This window comes from Sebastes umbrosus, chromosome 4, assembly GCF_015220745.1.
Source record: "Sebastes umbrosus isolate fSebUmb1 chromosome 4, fSebUmb1.pri, whole genome shotgun sequence".
NCBI classification, from domain to species: Eukaryota; Metazoa; Chordata; class Actinopteri; order Perciformes; family Sebastidae; genus Sebastes; species Sebastes umbrosus.
Window position 1 is genome coordinate 2,541,801 of NC_051272.1, and position 18,158 is coordinate 2,559,958.

Genomic DNA, 18,158 nt, shown 5'->3' on the forward strand with positions numbered 1-18,158 from the left:
GGTCATTACTTAAATATTAAATAGTTACACTGCAGTTTTATGATGATTAACAGTGAGAATTAGGAAAACGTTAACACAAATCTAAAAGTCTGTTTATGTTATGGCAATAGAAAAAGAAGATTTGCACTTTAAGTGGTTCTTTTTGTGGCTCATTATTTATTTCTTCCGGTGTACAGATTTTCTTTTTTTTTGTTTCAGATTTATCTCAGTTCCATATAGAGAGAAATGAGTCCTAAAACCCGTAAACGAGGTAGCATTTTAGCACTTCCGGTTCCGGAAGTCAGTGGGTTTTTAGTTAGAAGCCTGAAATAAGGTCTGTGGTTAACACAAGTTTGAGGGATTTTAATGTTTTGTTCTACGATATAAAATATGTCAGTAAATATCCCACTTGTGAATTTTGAAGCTTTAACGTGTCTTAAAAAAAGTTAGTGGCTACAAAACATCATCAAACTGACACGTCCGCCTTTACAGCCTTGTTGTGTATACTCACGTTCATGCGACCACAGTGTAGTTAGTTTATAGCCTAACGTTAGCTTTTTACTTCTGGCGATAGCATTTACACTTCAAAAATCATAAAAGTGGTGTTCATTTGTGAAGAATATCTTGCTGAATAAAACGTGTAAGTATCATAAACGTGTGTTTACCACAGAGCTTATTTTCTTCAGTAATCCAAAACCCAATGGAACAATCCCGTTGGCTTTTTGTCGATGGAACCCGTGTGAGAATACGTCATTCCTGCACCACTCTATTAGTCTCATAGCAGTCTAATCTGTGGAACAAGGTGGTCTAAGACTTTAATGGTGTTATCCGTCAGGCATCATTACATATATTTGTTTTCACATTTTCTCTCTTTTTTATTTTCATCCAGCTTGAGAGGAGCTTTAAGTTCATGCGGGAGGCTGAGGACCAGCTGAAGGTCATCCCTCAGTTCTGTTTCCCTGACGCCAAAGACTGGGCGCCTGTCGACAACTTCCCCAGGTCGGTCCGAGTCAGACTGCTGCCACGGCACTTATCACATGAAACAAAAAGAGAAACTAAACAGAGACACGGGAATTTCCCCGCTTAATTCCTTGCTAATAACCACTTGTTAGAGAAGAAACTGAAAATAGAAATGACCTCCTGGCTCGTAAAGATGAGCGGTCTTTCTAAATGATTACAGGGAGAGATGGGGGATTTACAACCTTACACCTGGTTTGTTATTACAAAATCACCACTCTTTGTATGATGTTTGAAACTGGCCGTATTACCCAATACCTCCTAGCTCAGCCTCTCAACGTCTGCATTGTTCTGAGAAGTGATGATGTGTGTCTTGACGATGATGGCTAATAATTACCTGGAGGCAAAAAGTTCCACCAAACACTCACCTGCATTAAACTTGCTGACACTCTCGCCTGGGAAGAGGGTCGTCACCGGTCAATGAGTACCTGTCAGGTAGAGCTTAGCAGGAGTTGTGTGGATATTTGCGGAGTAAGCCTGTCCTGAGGGTCTCCCCTCTCAAGTACAAAGTCATACCTTTGTTGAAAACACAAAGTCCAGTCCAGAATGGAGTTCTCTGTTTCCACAACAGTGATTTTAACAGCTTTAAATGTTTCCACAATGTCTGAATGATCTTTTTTTCTCTCTCTGTTTTATCCCCAGTGAGACGTTCTCATTTGTCCTTACTGGTGAGGATGGAAGCAGGCGGTTTGGGTACTGTCGGCGATTACTGGTATGCTCTTAAAAAGCTGCTGCCCCTCGTCCTCACTTGCCTCTCCTAATTTGATTTTAATATAGATAGTCCTTCGTTATGAAATAGCTCATCCAGTTTCCTCTGCTGCTTTTACCCCTTCTTGTTGTATTACTATGCTTAAGTTGTCAATAAATAGTTTCTACATATTTCTTCAGACTTTTCAAAGTCTTCAAGTCTCTATGAAACAAAGGCTTTGCTTTGCTCCAGTGGTCTAATCCTGTGGTTGTACTTGGGTGAGCAGTCTTGTGACACTCCGGTGTTTTGAAGCTTGTCTTTTTCTCGCCGCCTGTTCACAGCCCAGCGGTAAAGGCCGACGGCTCCCTGAGGTCTACTGCATCGTCAGCCGCCTGGGCTGCTTCGACCTCTTCTCCAAGGTAGATACGACTGAACTAAGCATGAACACAAATGCACAAAGTTCCCGTGAAAAATGTCTTGCAGAAAAGAAACTACATCGCACAGAATTGCATGTGTTACACAAACACACACATACAACCCCACCCCCACTAAAAAGTGTACAGAGCAGCAGTACCACCCTCGGTGCCCGCAGAGCCCCACCCACCCCCCGGTGCGCTCTACTTTCCCACAGAGCCTTGCAGTCCTGGCTCCAGTACAGACACACATGTGAAACTGCAGCTGATGTGGTTACCGCAGTGGAAAAGGTTCCCCGTATTAGACCTTAGATTTATATGCATGTTGGCCTGTGTACGTAAATCAGTGTATATGTGCATTTGCTAGAATTGGGTTTGTAAGGATACAGAGAAGGGTAACTACAGTATATCTGCTGCTATAGATTGATAGCTGCCTCTGCATTGGAAGTACTCAGTGCTGATGATACGTTTCATCTGTATCAGAGCAGCTACATAAAAGCTTAATGCGATACAGATGTGTGGAGTATGTGTGTGAAAGGGTACACATGATGGATTCAGGCTGTTAGCCATTTGTTGTATAGACTTATGACAATGTTTGACTGTCTCTCAGTTCAGATTCTCAGTTACGCTGAGTAACTTGGCACCTGAATGCGATGCCATTTTAAGTGTCAGTTTACAGAAAGAAGAGATTATAATCTCAGCGGGACTTTAACCAGAAGAAGAAGAAGGAAAAAGAAAAAGAAAGGGAATTCAATAATGATACACTTTACAGGGGTTAAACAATATAGATGAAATCTTCATCACAGTACAGTATATAGAATCATTTGAGAGTAAAACAACAAAATACAATTGTCTGTTTTTGATTAATCTAGTCATTTAAAGGTCCCATATTGTAAAAAGTGGGATTCTCATGTCTTTTATATTATAAAGCAGGTTTAAGTGCCTTATAAATACTGTTAAACTATCAAAATGCTCAATATACGGAGAAATACACACAGCCCGTATTCAGAAATGGTGCGTTTGAAACAAGCCGTTAGGATTTCTGTCCATTTGTGATGTCACAAATATACAATATTTAGATCATTACACGGTTTTAAACATAAACATTCTAAATGTGTCCCAATTTATTTCCTGTTGCAGTGTATGTTAATAACATCAGCTGACAGGAAGTAAACATGGACCCAAACCGTTGCCTAGCAACGCAATTCTGTTGCAATTCCGTTGAAATGCACTAAAACGGAGCGTTTCAGACAGAGGGTAAATACAGGTATATTCAGCCAGACAGTATGAGGAGAATAACGTTTTTTTTTTAACATTACAGCATGTAAACATGTTCTAGTAGAAACACAAAATACAGGTATGAACCTGAAAATGAGCATGATATGTGACCTTTAAATACCTGACAGGTTGAGGTACATTCATGCTATAATAATAATATAAAAATCCAGTTATTATAGCTATAAAGCCTGCTCTTTGATTTGCAACATTAATGGCAGAATACACCAGAGATATAAAAGGGATACGGTAAAAATGATATGGCAAAATATCTGACCGTTGATAAAGTTAAACCATATCCAGTATATATATCATCATATCACCCACTCACTCAGATAGAAATATTGAAATTATAGTACACTCGTAGAAGTATTTGTGATTGCTAGGATCGAATCACAGAGCCTCTCTCTCTCTGTGTGTGTTTTGCAGATCCTGGATGAAGTGGAGAAGAGGAGGGCTATCTCTCCTGCTCTGGTGCAGCCTTTTATGAGAGGCATAATGGAAGCTCCCTTCCCGGCTCCAGGAAGGACCATCACTGTCAAAAACTTCCTACCTGGCTCTGGTACAGAGGTGAGATGATGTGGAAAACCAGTCATTTTTCACCCCATTCTTGGAGGCAAAACCTGTATGCTTCTAAAGATGATATAAATAATCATATTAGTGTCTTTACAGTATGTACGTTACTATCTAATAGTCTCTGTTTCTCTGTCTTTCCTACAGGTGATAGAGCTGTGTAGGCCGTCAGATTCTCGTCTGGAACATGTGGACTTTGAATGTCTCTTTTCCTCCTTGAGTCTACGTCTGCTACTCCGAGTGTTTGCCTCTCTACTCCTGGAGCGCAGGGTCATCTTCACCGCCGACAAACTCAGGTTGGCTCAAGCGACGTGTTGTTTCAGAGCAACGGTAGTTAGCATGCTTTCAGATTATCGGATTATGGAAGGGAGTGTGAAGAGTGTGAAGGATGTGACAGAGGGGACCTCAAGTCGACAGACGGTCTGAGGAAGAGAAGATCGTGACCCAGTGTGAGAGGAAGGAATGCTGTTGTGTTATACAGTCGCCTGGGGAACAATCACTTCTCCTCTGGAAAAACTGTCATGGATGCCAGACAGAAGGAGTGAGGCTTTAGAGCATGACTCCAGAGCTTACACGTGTGCACAGTGACGTCATCACACCCACACAGTCCACTTAAAACCTTTAACTGATGTTGCACACCTGGTTCAAGGTTCACATTTTTTTGTGAATCTCCCTTCTTGTACTGTTGTTTAAGAAGCATTTCTCGCTCCAAGCTCATAAGCAGATTACGAGTCGTTGCACATTCTCTACACTGGAGTGGAAACTTGGCCACCGTCAATCAATTTTCTAATGAATTAACTGGGAGCAGATGCACACCCGGGAGAGATTAAGTTAACAGCGTGGGGTGAGTGTGTTTGCTGCCGCGGTATAGTTTTTATAAGTGTTACATCACTCTCCCCTAAGAGATGCTTTCGAACATTCCTGTCAGGGTAACAACGGGTTTGTTGCAGCAACAGGAATGAACTTTTAACATTATGTTCCAGATTAAGACATGGGTGGCAGCAGGAGACGGTTGTTTTCTTGAGGAGTTGGTTAGCACCATCTTGTGGTTGAGACCTACATGCAGTTAGAAGTGGCTTTTAGGGATATGCTTTTGCTTTTTGGAAGATTATTTAATATACTTTATAGGAGTGGTGGAGTAAACATATTTACATTTGCTTACATATGAGGTTGTTTATAATTCTAGTGTTCCTACAATGTTTATATAAATTATAGTGAGAAAGTGATATTGATAGTAAAGTAGAAAAAAAAACTAAAAAATTAAGAAAATAATAACATATAAAAAAAAAGGAAAAGATAAAAAATAAATACATAAAAAAGAGATAAAAAGATAATTTGTGGAAGATTTTTGTGGTCTATTTGACTATTTCTGTGAATATTATTTGTCACCTTTAGGGGCTTCTCATACATATTGGCTCACATACTGAGTTTGAAAGTTAATTCCTGCCCTTGGAAAGAGCACTGTTTCAACGATACGTTCAAAACATACTAAATGGAGTTATTGTTTTAATAGTCTAATAATAATACCCATTATTACAGTATCTGCTGAGGTGTAATATGCAGTTGTTTGAAGGCTTGTTTTGTGTTTTCCTGCAAACAACTACTCGTCATTGTTTTATGAGCATTAACCTTTTCCTTTCTCTCTCTCTATGCAGCACATTGTCTCAGTGTTGTCATGCAGTAGTGGCTCTCCTCTACCCCTTCACCTGGCAGCATACGTACATCCCCGTGCTCCCGCCCTCCATGTTGGATATCGTGTGCACCCCCACCCCCTTTATAGTCGGCCTCCTCTCCAGCTCTCTGCCTCGGCTCAAAGAGCTGCCCATAGAAGAGGTGAGTTTTCACTGACTGTAGTGCCCTCGACTCTGGGCCTTTCCTCTACTGAGACAATAGCTCCAGGAAATGACATCACTCTCCCTCCTGCTCTTCTCCTCAGGTCCTGGTGGTCGACCTCGGCAACAGTCGCTTCCTACGACAGGTAGAAACCATAGAAGCATGAGGGAGTCCTTTTACACATGTGGTGACTCCACCAGATGTTATGTGAATACAGTATGTTAATTCACTGCATGTTTACTGTATTCACATCTGTGTTTTTTTTTTATCTCCACAGCTGGATGATGAGGACTCCATCCTTCCACACAAGCTGCAGGCAGCTCTGGAGCATGTGCTGGACAAGAGGAGGGAGCTGGCCAGTGAGAAAGGAGATCTGCCTAATGGTGACTCAGCACACCTATTACAGTATTTACTCTGTTAAGACGTACTGTATTCAAACAGTATATGCATGCTGTTATTAGAAATACCAAATACACTAAAGACTCCAAGACACATTGACACTATTGTAGGATCAGTTGTCACTGGATTTTAAGGGGATACACCCCAGTCAATTTTGAGGTTTGGGGCAATTTTGTCTCCATAACATGTCTTCTTTCAGACTAGCGGATAGAAAACATCCAAAATACACATTTAGGTGTTTATTTTACTCCACTTTGTTAATTTGTGCTGTAGATTTCTACTAAATTCACCAAAATGTAGCATTAGATGATGCCTCATTTGCATATTTAAACATAACATTTCAGAGAACTTGTAATACAAAAAAAATGATTGTCTCAATGTGATTAATCAACTGGGGAAGTTTCACGGTGATATCTATTATTATATCTATTCACCTGTCGTGTCTTCAAACTGTTGGAACTTTACAATCCGTATCCTTAAAAGCCATTTTCTCAAAATTAGTTTTGTCTCATAATCTGAGCCAGAAATCTCCACTTCAGTAACACTTACATTCACCAAACCTCTCAGTTTCATTCCTGTCTTTATTCTGAAGGTTTTAAAACAATTTTTACAGGTTTTTGATTTATAGAACATTTTAATCCTAAAAACATGACGAAAATATTTTTTTTTTTCATGGCTGTTGACAGTTTTTTTTCTGATTTATGGAGTGATAAAAAGAGATATCTAAAAGTACCTTTGTAAAATCCTTTAACTCTGATATGTCAACAAAGTGAAACGACTTTTTATTCTGGTTTTATCCAACGTTCAGATTTCTGTTCTGGATATTTGCACTTTTGATAAGATAACGCCTCATTTGCATATTCAAACATACATTTTCAGAAAACTTGTAATACAAGAAATAATTGTCTTTATGTAAGTAACCAACTTACTTATTGGACGTATAAGATAAGATAAGATAGAACTTTTTTAATCCCAAAGGAAATTCTTGTGCCAGAGATTGTGCCTAAAAATTACAACAAGTTCAAGAGTATAAGATAAAAAATACTATTTCTAGCACCAGTGCCTAATAAAATAACAATTAAGTAAGAAACATTTAGTAAAATTAGTAAATAAGATAAGTAAAATAAAAAAGGTAAAGTAAGCTAAAAAACAGAAAAGGAAGTAATATTGCACACAATGAACAGTGATATTGCACATGATATTGATATTATTGTTTTCAGTTGTCCTTCCTGCAGAAGGGAAAAGAATCATTCTGTTTTATAGGGCAGTAAATATTCTGATATTTAATCTCCTCTATTTTATTTCTTTTCCCTCCCGTTCCTCCACCCAGACTCCAGCTCCCTCAGCGCGGTGGTGTCGGAGGCCTTTGTGCGTTTCTTCGTGGAGATGGTGGGTCACTACTCGCTCTTCATAGGTGGGTCATCAGAGAGGGAGGACGAGTCCATCTCCTCCCCCACCTCGCCCAGCCCCTCTTCTTCCCCGTCCTCGTCCTTTCAACGCGAAGCCTTTCGCAAAGCGGTCACGTCCAAGAGCTTGAGGAGGTTCCTGGAGGTGTTCATGGAGACCCAGATGTTCACCGGCTTCATCCAGGAGAGGGAGCTGCGCAGGCAGGGCCTCCGAGGTACTGAGACTGGATTACCTGCAGTAGTGTTACAGTTCAGTTTATAACAGTTAAAGTATAAACACTGGTTGAACACTCGGTACAGTTTGTTATTCTCTGCAGCACAAGTACATAAATAGACAACAGGGTTTCTTTTTAAACATTTGTCTTGTTATTTTATTTCCAGGTTTGTTTGAGGTGAGAGCTCAGGAGTATCTGGACTCGCTGCCGGGGAGCGAGCAACGAGGAGTCAACAAGTTCCTCAAGGGTCTAGGTGAGATTTACTGCTTCAATCAATCAATCAATCAATCAATCAGTTAATCGACTATAAAAATGGTTAATTCAGTCAGAGACGCTACAGTTAGATTTGTCTGAAAAGCGTCTGATCTTTGAGGGAGAACTCAAACAGCTGAGGCCAATCAGCCGGTACGACTAGTGCGACTCTGCTTTGCTTTCTTTTTAATTTGATTCCCATCTGTTGCTTTTCCTTCAGGAAACAAGATGAAATTCCTTTCCAAGAAATGATGCTGCCTTGGAGTCAGGATGTCAGGTGTGAAAGTAGGAAAAAGCATGAAGAGGCGTGCCGTAATAAAGAAGAAGAAGAAGAAGAAGAAGAGGACACGCTCCGTGGACGTGGAGAACGTAGAGATGGAGATGTGTCTTTAGGTCGGAACAAAGGAAGAACCCTTGAAGTGATCAGGACTCATGAGGGAATCTGGAGAAAGTCATTCCATTAGTGTTGTGAAGGGTTCACTCAGCTTGGACCAAAACTCCCCTCCGACACGATAAAGCGACGTCTAACGGCGTCTCGTCAGACTCCTGCCTGGGTTTTTAATGTCTCACAGATTACAGTGGATCCCTGCAGTGTGTTACTGTACAGCTCAGCTCAGTGTAAATGTTTTTAGGAACAGTGTTCTCTCCCTCCTTCGGTCTCCGACCTCACCTATAAACCTGTAAGAGGGAGCGTCACTGAACGTCCCATTTTGTACAATACCTTCCTATACATTCCAAGTACTTTCTATAGAAGCTTTTAATAAATACAATAGTACAACTTCTTCATCAACAGGAGGCTTTTAAGTTAATTTATATTCTTTTTAGATAATCTCTTTTTTTTTTTTTAATTTTTCCTTCAGATGAGTGCAAAGAAATCTCCTGTAGTTTGTATTTAACAGAGTCTAGTCCAGACTGTTTGTAGACCACTTTGGGTTGTTGGGTAAATGTACCACTGTTTTAAGTAAAAAGGAATGAGCACCAAAAAGGTAGGAAATCAATGTGAATACATCTCTCACTTGGATGGACTCGACGTTGAAGGAAGATGTGTATCTTTAGGCCAATCAGTATCAATGTGTTGTAGGTTTTTGCCTTAAACTTGATTGAGAATGAAACTTTTTAAATAAAGTGATTTGAACAAATACACCTGCATCTGGAAGGTCCAGATGTTGATGAGTCAGTATCGTTGAAAAAAACCCTACAGCATGAAGACAAAAGAAAGGAAGTCAGGAGATACAAGAACATTTTCAAGTCACTGAACATCCTCTGGAGTTGGCTCTCTGTTAAATCAGTCATTAAGAAATGGAAAGAGTGCCGTAAGTCTACATTGAACAGAGCAGCACCCACAGTCGATGAAGCACGATGTCGTACCTTCAGTGTCCACTGGAGGACTCTGTTACACAGTTCATGTAATCCTGCATGTGTTTCCTCAGCAGAGTCCAAAGTTCAGAATCACATCTCAAGATAATTTAGCCTCCAGGCCTTTAATGACTTGCACAACATGCCCAAGCCCAGGAAACAATATCGCTTTTGACTGCTTATCTGAGAATATAAGCAACAGATGTGTAAAAACTAGGACTGGAAAGAAAGTCGCAGGTGATACTCCTCAAAAAATGTTTGAAAAAAAAGAAAAACCTGCCAAGAGGCAACAGGGATGTACTTCAGTTAAATTCTAGCATATTTAATATAATATGGTGTAGTGGATAAAGAAGAAGAAAAACAAAAACAACGATTATTTTCATTCTCGATTAGTTTCTCCATTAATCGATGAGTTGTTTGGTCTATAAAATATCAGAAAATTGGTGAAAGATGTCGATCAGTGTTTCCTTAAAGCACAAGACGACGTCCTCAAATGTCTTGTGTTGTCCACAACTCAAAGATATTCAGTTTACTGTCACAGAGGAGGAAAGAAACCAGAAAATATTCACATTTCAGAAGCTGTAATTTTTACTTTTTTTTCTTTAATAGTTGCCGATCAATCGTTGACAACTACTCAATTAATCGTTGCAAGTCTAATCGGTAAGAGTGGAATTAATAAAAAAATATGTAAATGTAAAGCTTTTATTGTCACACATTGTATTGTACACAACACACTAGTATTAAGAGCAGTGTGCAGCTACTATACAGCGCCCGGAAAGCAGTTTTGGGGAACCGGTGCCTTGCTCAAAGGCCCCCCCAGTCAGTGCCTAGGAGGTGAACTGGCACCTCTCCAGCTACTGGTCCACAGTCCGTACTTGGTCCTCCAGCTGGTGACCCTCCGGTTCCCAGACCAAGTCCCTACAGACTGAGCTACTGGATGAAATATGAACTTAAAGCAGCAGTAAGTAGAAATGGAGCAAATGTGATTAAAAAAAAGTTATTTTTATAAAACGGTCGCTATATCCTGACAGTAGTGCATGAGACAGGTAATCTGAAAAAAACAAACATGTGTCCTCCGGTGTCCTCCGGTGCTCCTAACGGCATCTGCAAGATTTCACAGACTCTGAGCCGGCTGTCAATCACTCGCAAACTCTGGATCAAATGGTCAAACCAGGCAGCGCTGATCAAATATGAATCAATATTCTGTTACTGTAATGCCTATTTCTCTCCTCAGATGTTCTCAGAAACATCTTGTAGTGCACGGTTTAGCTGTAAAATGAGAAAGTTTGTGACTCGCCATGTGTGAGATCTGCTGAGGAAATACCAAGCACCGCCCAGCAGCCGGAGCTCAGCCAATAGGAACGCTCTCTCTCTCTGAAATTACCTGTGATTGGTCAAAGTCTCCCGTCACGGACTACATTTTTTTTAAAATCCTGAAAACAGAGCCATGAGGAGGAGCAGAAGTCTAGTTTTCTCTCAGAACACTTCAATTACAATATGCTGAAAGGTTATTATGGAACTTTTGCCCAATGATGCCAAAAATATATACTGCCTACTGCAGCTTTAACTTATACTTATTAATCATAAAGCAACAAAGCCTTTAGTCCAACAAAATTAGACTCTATAGCCTACATCTTGCACATTTTAGTACCTAATTTGTTTCTCATCTGGGGCCAAAGTTGTTCCATTTCAAACAAGTTTAATAAACTTTATTCTCACAAGAAAAAAAGACAAAACAAGACAACACATCCTTACCATAGAGGACCCATTCTAAGTGATTATAAAGAAGTTTCTTATGATCATGTCCCTCATAAAGGCTGTGGCTTTTACAGTAATTTCTTATTCATGATATTTCCTTTCCTCTCTGGAGCCCTCCTCTTCCTCCTCCTCCTCCTCCTCCTCCTCCCCTTCGTCATTACGTGTTGACCGGTCAGACCTGCCTCCCTCACCTCCTCCTCTTCCTCCTCCTCCTCCTCCTCCTCCTCCTCCTTCTCTCCCTGCTGCTCTGTTTCTCTTGGTTTTTCCAGCTTCATGTCATACCACAGCTAATTCCTGACATTCCTGCCTCCTCTCGCTTCAAACATAAACGACTCCAGGAAGGAGACGAGAGGCAGCAAACAAAATAAAAGAAAGCCCTCTCAGACACAGAGAGTTACTCTTCATTTAATATAATCTAATATTGCTCTACCTGTCTGCTGACTGAGCTCCTCCAGGTAAGATAAAGATCCTACAACTCTTTATTCTAAAGCGTTTAAACATTTTAATCTGCGTCTTCAGTCGTTGAGAGTGAAACTTTAATCCTGTTGAATATTTGTGGATGTGAATAGTAGAGTATTTCTCTCCTCACTCTCTGCCGGAGATAAAAACATTCCTCAAATATTTCACATTTCTTCCTCAAATTCCTGCATTTCTCCTCTTTAATTCTCAGAGTGAGTCAGTAGAGAGGTTGTTGGTTTTACTTCCTGCTGCTCGGAGTCGGTCACAACTTTTCCTTGTGTTCTGAAGGAATAACGTCACAGAGAGAAGTCAAACATTAGAGAGTTTAAAGTTTTACATCCGCAGACTGCTTATTTATTAACCAACACGTTTAATTCAGAGGTTTATTTCCTCTTTAGTGGCAACAAGTGAGAGAAGCAGAGGCTTCACAGCAGCGCTGGAGTTACTGGTGTTATACTGGTGTTACTCTGTATTTCTCTCAGGCTTTTATTGTCTCTTTAGATAATTAAAACACCTGCATTTAATAGAAAGTGATGGAAGACGTATTCAGATACTTTACTTAAAAGTAAAAATGTGAAAATGTGAAAATACTCTGTTACAAGTTAATGTTGTTGTGCTTTCAAACATGCACTCAAGTAATACAGTGATGGTGGAAGAAGTATTCAGATTCCAACACTAACACAATGTAAAAGTACTCCATTACAAGTAAAAGTTGTGTATTGAAAGTGAAATATTATCAGCAAAATATACTTGAAGTATAAAATAATCTACTATGCATGCTCTGCCAGAGTTATATTGTTATATATTTAATTATTATAATAATTACTATTGATGCATTAACATCCAAGCAGCATTTTCGTGTTGTTACAGTTGCCTCTTTATTTCTCTCAGTCTTTTATTGTCTCTGTAGATAATTAAAACACCTGCGTTTAATAGACAGTGCAGGAAGAAGTACTTAAAGCAGCCTAAAAAAGTAGCCTACTTACTATGCATGCAGTTATATTGTTATATATTTAATTATTATTATTGATGCATTAACATCCAAGCAGCATTTTCATGTTGTTACTGGTGCCGCTTTATTTCTCTCAGTCTTTAATTGTCTTTTTAAATAATTAAAACACCTGCGTTTAAATGATGCGTGATATCATGAGTGCAGGAAGAAATACTCAGATACTTTACTTAAAAGTAAAAATAGTGTGAAACAGTGTGAAAATACTCTGTTACAAGTTAATGTTTTTGTGCTTTCAAACATGCACTCAAGTAATGCAGTGGTGATGGAAGAAGTATTCAGATCCTTTACTTAATAACACAATGTAAAAATACTCCATTACAAGTAAAAGTTTGGTATTGAAAGTGAAATATTATCAGCAAAATTGACTTGCCTCGTTATTTCTCTCAGTCTTTAATTGTCTTTTTAAATAATTAAAACACCTGTGTTTAAATGACGCGTGATATCATGAGTGCAGGAAGAAGGATTCAGATCCTTTACTTAAGTAAAAGTAAAAATACCACGGTGTGAAAATACTGTTGTGCTTTCAGACATGCATTCAAGTAAAAATATACTGGTATGATGGAAGAAATATTCAGATCCTTTGCTAAAGTAAAAGTAAAAATACCACAGTGTTAAAATACTCTGTTACAAGTTAATGTTGTGCTTCAAAACATGCACTCAAGTAAACGTACACAGTGATAGAAGAAGTATTCAGATCCTTTACTTAAATAAAAGTAGCCTTAAAAATACCACAATGTGAAAATACTGTATAAAATTACTCACTAAGCATGCAGGCAAATGGTCTCTGTCAGAGTTATATTGTTATATATTTAATTATTATTATTGATGCATTAACATCCAAGCATCATTTTCATGTTGTTATTGTTGCCTTGTCATTTCTCTCAGTCTTTAATTGTCTTTATAAATAATTAAAACACCTGCGTTTAATAGACAGTGGTGGAAGAAGTATTCAGATACTTAACTTAAAAGTAAAAATACCAGCGTGAAAATACTTTGTTACAAGTTAATGTTGTTGTGCTTTCAAACATGCACTCAAGTAAACGTATACTGTGATGGAAGAAGTATTCAGATCCTTTACTTAAATAAAAGTAGCCTAAAAATACCACAATGTGAAAACACTGCTGTGCTTTCAAACATGCATTCAAGTAAACGTATACTGTGACGGCAGAAGTATTCAGATCCTTTACTTAATAACACAATGTAAAAATACTCCATCACAAGTAAAAGTTGTTTATTGAAAGTGAAATATCATCAGCAATATTTACTTGAAGTATAAAAGTACTCACTATGCATGCAGGCAAATGGTCTCTGTCAGAGTTATATTTATTATATTGAGCTACTATTTAATTATTATTATTGATGCATTAACATCCAAGCAGTATTTTCATGTTGTAGCTGAACAAGGTGGAGCTCATTCTCACTGTTTTATATCATTTATAGTATAATTTACTTTATTTATAAGTTTTAAAAGCTGTCAGATAAATAAAGTGCAGTAAAAAGTATATTTCCCTCATTAATATAATGTAGAATATATGAGTAGTATACAGCAGCAGCAGTACAGTGCAAGTACCGGTGTATTGTGCTCGAGTACTTAAGTAAAGTTGAGTACATATTGCATGTATTATCGGCAAAATAAACCATCAAAAGTAAATAAAATAAATGTATTGTAGTATAAGTATCAACACAGTACAGCAGCAAAAAAAAAAAGAAAAGAAAATGCTCAAGTAAAATACAAGTACTTCAAAATTGTGCTTCAGTAAATGTACTTTCCAACCCCTCGATATCACGTAATGTTCAGTATATACTGTTTGTTTTTGTATGTGGACGGTAGATGGTATTCTGCAGGGATGCCCTCTCTCAGTCGACTAATCCGTTGTTTTGATCTCAGTCGACTAAGATTTCTTTTCTTTCCAAGAAACTTCTGAGCACATCTCTGGTACACACAAGATTTAAAGTGGTGATTTTATATGATTCTTTGTGGAGAAACTCAGTTTCATAGATCTGTTGATTAAATCAACTTAGTCCACTAAGAATTTCTTTGGTCAGGATCAGCCCGAGTATTCATCTAACTCATTTCAGTAAGTGAATAAGCTTTGTTTGTTTGAGGGGAAATGAGAGGTGGTGTAAGTCATGAGTAAGTACTTGAATATTTTTATTGTACGGCACATCGTTACAGCGCTCCACAACATTTCAGAGGGCAATATTGTACTTTAGTACTCCACTATATTTGACAGCTGTATAGTTACTTCGCAGATTAAAATCTAACACAAGAAACGTGATCAATTATGATGCATTGTAATAGATAATACTACCCAGCAGTATAGTGAGTTGTTAAAATGAGCTCCACCTCAACCAACATGTCATGCATCATCAACAATAATCAATTATTATAATATAGTAATATAACATTGACGGGGGTCATTCTGCTGCATAATGAGTACTTTTACTTTAAGTTGATGTTGCTGATAATACGTCTGTGTTTTCACTTCAGTAAGATTCAGAATGCAGGACTCTTATTTTGTGTTACTTTTGTGCTACTTTTACTTTAGTAAATTATCTGAATACTTCTTCCACCACTGGAGTTAAGACATGAGTGATGATATTGGGAGTTTATTATTCATATACTTCATACAGGTGTCTCCAAAAGCAGGATTAGAAAACCATAACTGTAGGAAAAATGTTTAAATGTTGCTACATGATCCCGGTGATACACACTTGAATAAAACTTGAAGTGTTAGTAAAGGTTTTCGGCGATGATTCAACTATGTACTGTATGTAAGGATTGTTTTAAAATGAGCAATATGTCAGAAGGTACTGTATGTCTTAACTCCCAGAGGCATGAACCTGATGTTCCTGTTTGGTGAAACACCATAAAGACAGCTCACATACTGTACGTTGGAGAACAAAGAAACACAAAGTATGTAGGGGCCGTACAATTAAAGGAAGATGTGCGATTGCGATAACGTTGTAGAATATGGCGATATTACCTGCGATAAATAAACATATTAAAGTGTGCTCAGTTCTGCCTCTTTCAGTAAACTGCTAAAAATAATTGCTTGTTGAAGTAAAAAAAAAAATGAAATACATAAATATTTTTTTTATTGAACAAATTGAACATTAACTGAACACAAAAGGCATCAATAAAAAAGATTATAATTACATTTTAAAGTGCAGCTTTTCTACTGATACTCTCTTTCATCCCTGAGTGCAACATCGCTTTCGTGGTTTGTTTATTGCGCATGTTGGCATTGCGATGATGATAAAGAAATTGTGCAGCCATGAAAGTAACTTATAGAAGGTCTGCTGGGGATTATTTTCATTATAATTTATATTATTAACGTGCTGATTATTTTCTCATGAATTTAATTTCTCATAAATGTCAGAAAATAAGTGAGAATCGACCATCACGAGTTCCACAAAGCCATGGTGACGTATTCAAATAACATTGAATGGCCTAGTTTTGTATCTTCATATTTGACAGAATGAAAATGTGAAAATTTATATAATTTCTGTTGAAAAGTGACCGTCGATTATCAATATATTTGTTGATTATTTTTCTGACGATCAGCGACTCTTTATCTTACTGCTGACTTTGTCAGGCAAGTAGGGACGCAGGAAGTGAGCAGCGGGTTTTGATTGCTGCTTGCTTTTAACTCCCTGCTGCCTCGCGTGTCCTGCGTCCCAGCGTTGGTTGTATTATCCTCATAAAATTAACATGATTTTTTTACGTGACGCCTGGTTAAAAAGCAAGTTTATCTCCAGCCTTATGGTACGTGTCCACAGGATCCGTCCTTTCAACGCTCCCCATTCATTGTCTATGTAAGCAGCCGTGCAATACATTCTGGTAGATTGGCGGCGCGATTCGAGAGACGGAGTGTCACGACGCCCGCTCCTCATTTGCATAAAGTTGAGGTCTAGCCTACTTTATGCAAATCACGGGTGTTTTACGCAACTCGTCCCCTCTCGAAACTCTCTAGAAACTTTTAAAGTAAGCTTTGTTGATCCAAAATAAAGACAGATTCAGCAGCTGCAGAAGAAAGTTCTCAAACGAGCCTCCATATTGTTTCCGGTTTGAAAGCATTCGTCCAATCAGGTGGGGAGAGCCTTGTATCTAGTGACAGCCCACCAAGCGTCCATCCTATGTTGGGAAGCGGCGCGTCCCCTCGCGATAAAAAACACCCCTGTAGACACGTACCATCAGAGGGTTCTTACTGCTGCCTGCTGTGGACGAAAAACAAAACTTCCCAAAGCCAAGGTGACGTATTCAGACATCACTGAACAGCGTAGTTTTGTACGACCAAGAGTCCAAAATATATTCCATCAATTTACTATCAAGAAAACCAGCAAATATTCACATTTGAGGCGCTGAAAGCAGTGATTTCTTTAAGGGGTCCCTGACCCCAAAAACTTTGAGAACCCCCGTCTTAAACGATGAAAAGTATTAAAAGTTTCTTCTTGTGTATTTTGTGTAAATGCAGTATTTCTGTGTGTGGCAGACAGACTTTCTACTGTGCTCCTCTGTGCAGAGTGCAGAGCTGGAAAGGCAACGTGTGAGTGAATATTTTCAGGGTTGGAGATGACTAACAGGGCTTGCCGGGTTGTGTGTGTGTGTGTGTGTGTGTGCGAGTGTGCGAGTGTGCGAGTGTGTTATGGGGTCCTGCAGGGCAGCTGAGAGACGAGTGTGTTTTCCAGAGGGGCAACAGGTGGATTGGAGCAAGCATGGTGACAGTGTGATGAGGAGGAGGAGGAGGAGGAGGAGGGAGGAAGGGGGGTAAAACACACACCTGTTAAAGCCTCCTCTGTGTGTCTGACAGCCAGAGGAGTTTGGGGGTTTTGTCCAGGCCGTGGCCCCCTTTTTGTGTTCCAGGTTTAGGGTTCACTATTGTCTGATGAGTTACCCTGAGAACTGTGAACCCTGAGGTTGTGTTGTTTGCTCTGCAGTAATATTGGTGTGTGCGTGTGTGTGTGTGTGTGTGTGGGTGGATGTGGATGTGGATGCGACCGGGCCTAGAGGTGGATGTGTGTGTTTGCGTGGGTGAACGAGTAAGAAGGGAGGTAAAAACGAAAAAGGGTGTGTGAGCAAGCGGGGTTTGTGTTTGTGTGCAGTTGCCCTGAGACAGGTTCCTCTCCACAGCGGAGGAGGTTTTATTATTTATTTTTTTCATCTGCTGTGCTCATCCCACATAGCGATCATTCCTCCTCCGCTCGCACGAGAGGAGCGAATAATGCCTCAGATATGAGCCTTGTAGAACAAAGACTTTCTGCACACACACACTCCTCCTTTTTCTCCCAGCAGCGCTCTGCACCCACAGCTCTCTGTGTGTGTGTCACACTGTGTTGTCCATTGATTCCAGCCAGTCCTGATGGATCTCTCTGTTGGATTATCTGATAGACCCTCTGTCCTCTTGGGCTCCAACTCTTTTGTCAATGACATCTCGAGAGGATAAGGGGGTCAAGACTCGCCTGGTCCGCTAGATAAGGACTTGGAGCTGTGGGAGGTGGCAAATATACAAAGTGCAGCTT

The 18,158-nt window shown here is 39.3% G+C and overlaps 1 protein-coding gene across 1 annotated transcript in view; it reads left to right on the plus strand.

The window, feature by feature from the left end:
- The window catches only part of si:dkey-82f1.1 (DENN domain-containing protein 2A), a 42,577-nt gene extending 33,386 nt beyond the window's left edge, over window positions 1-9,191 (plus strand). Inside the window, exons 10-20 of the mRNA XM_037768023.1 lie at window positions 869-978; window positions 1,639-1,708; window positions 2,026-2,103; window positions 3,802-3,942; window positions 4,093-4,241; window positions 5,601-5,778; window positions 5,882-5,923; window positions 6,056-6,161; window positions 7,508-7,798; window positions 7,965-8,051; window positions 8,271-9,191. Coding sequence (XP_037623951.1) covers window positions 869-978; window positions 1,639-1,708; window positions 2,026-2,103; window positions 3,802-3,942; window positions 4,093-4,241; window positions 5,601-5,778; window positions 5,882-5,923; window positions 6,056-6,161; window positions 7,508-7,798; window positions 7,965-8,051; window positions 8,271-8,302 — 1,284 coding nt within the window. The 3' untranslated portion in view covers window positions 8,303-9,191. The remainder of the gene's footprint in view (window positions 1-868; window positions 979-1,638; window positions 1,709-2,025; window positions 2,104-3,801; window positions 3,943-4,092; window positions 4,242-5,600; window positions 5,779-5,881; window positions 5,924-6,055; window positions 6,162-7,507; window positions 7,799-7,964; window positions 8,052-8,270) is intronic.
- Window positions 9,192-18,158: the final 8,967 nt, after the last annotated feature.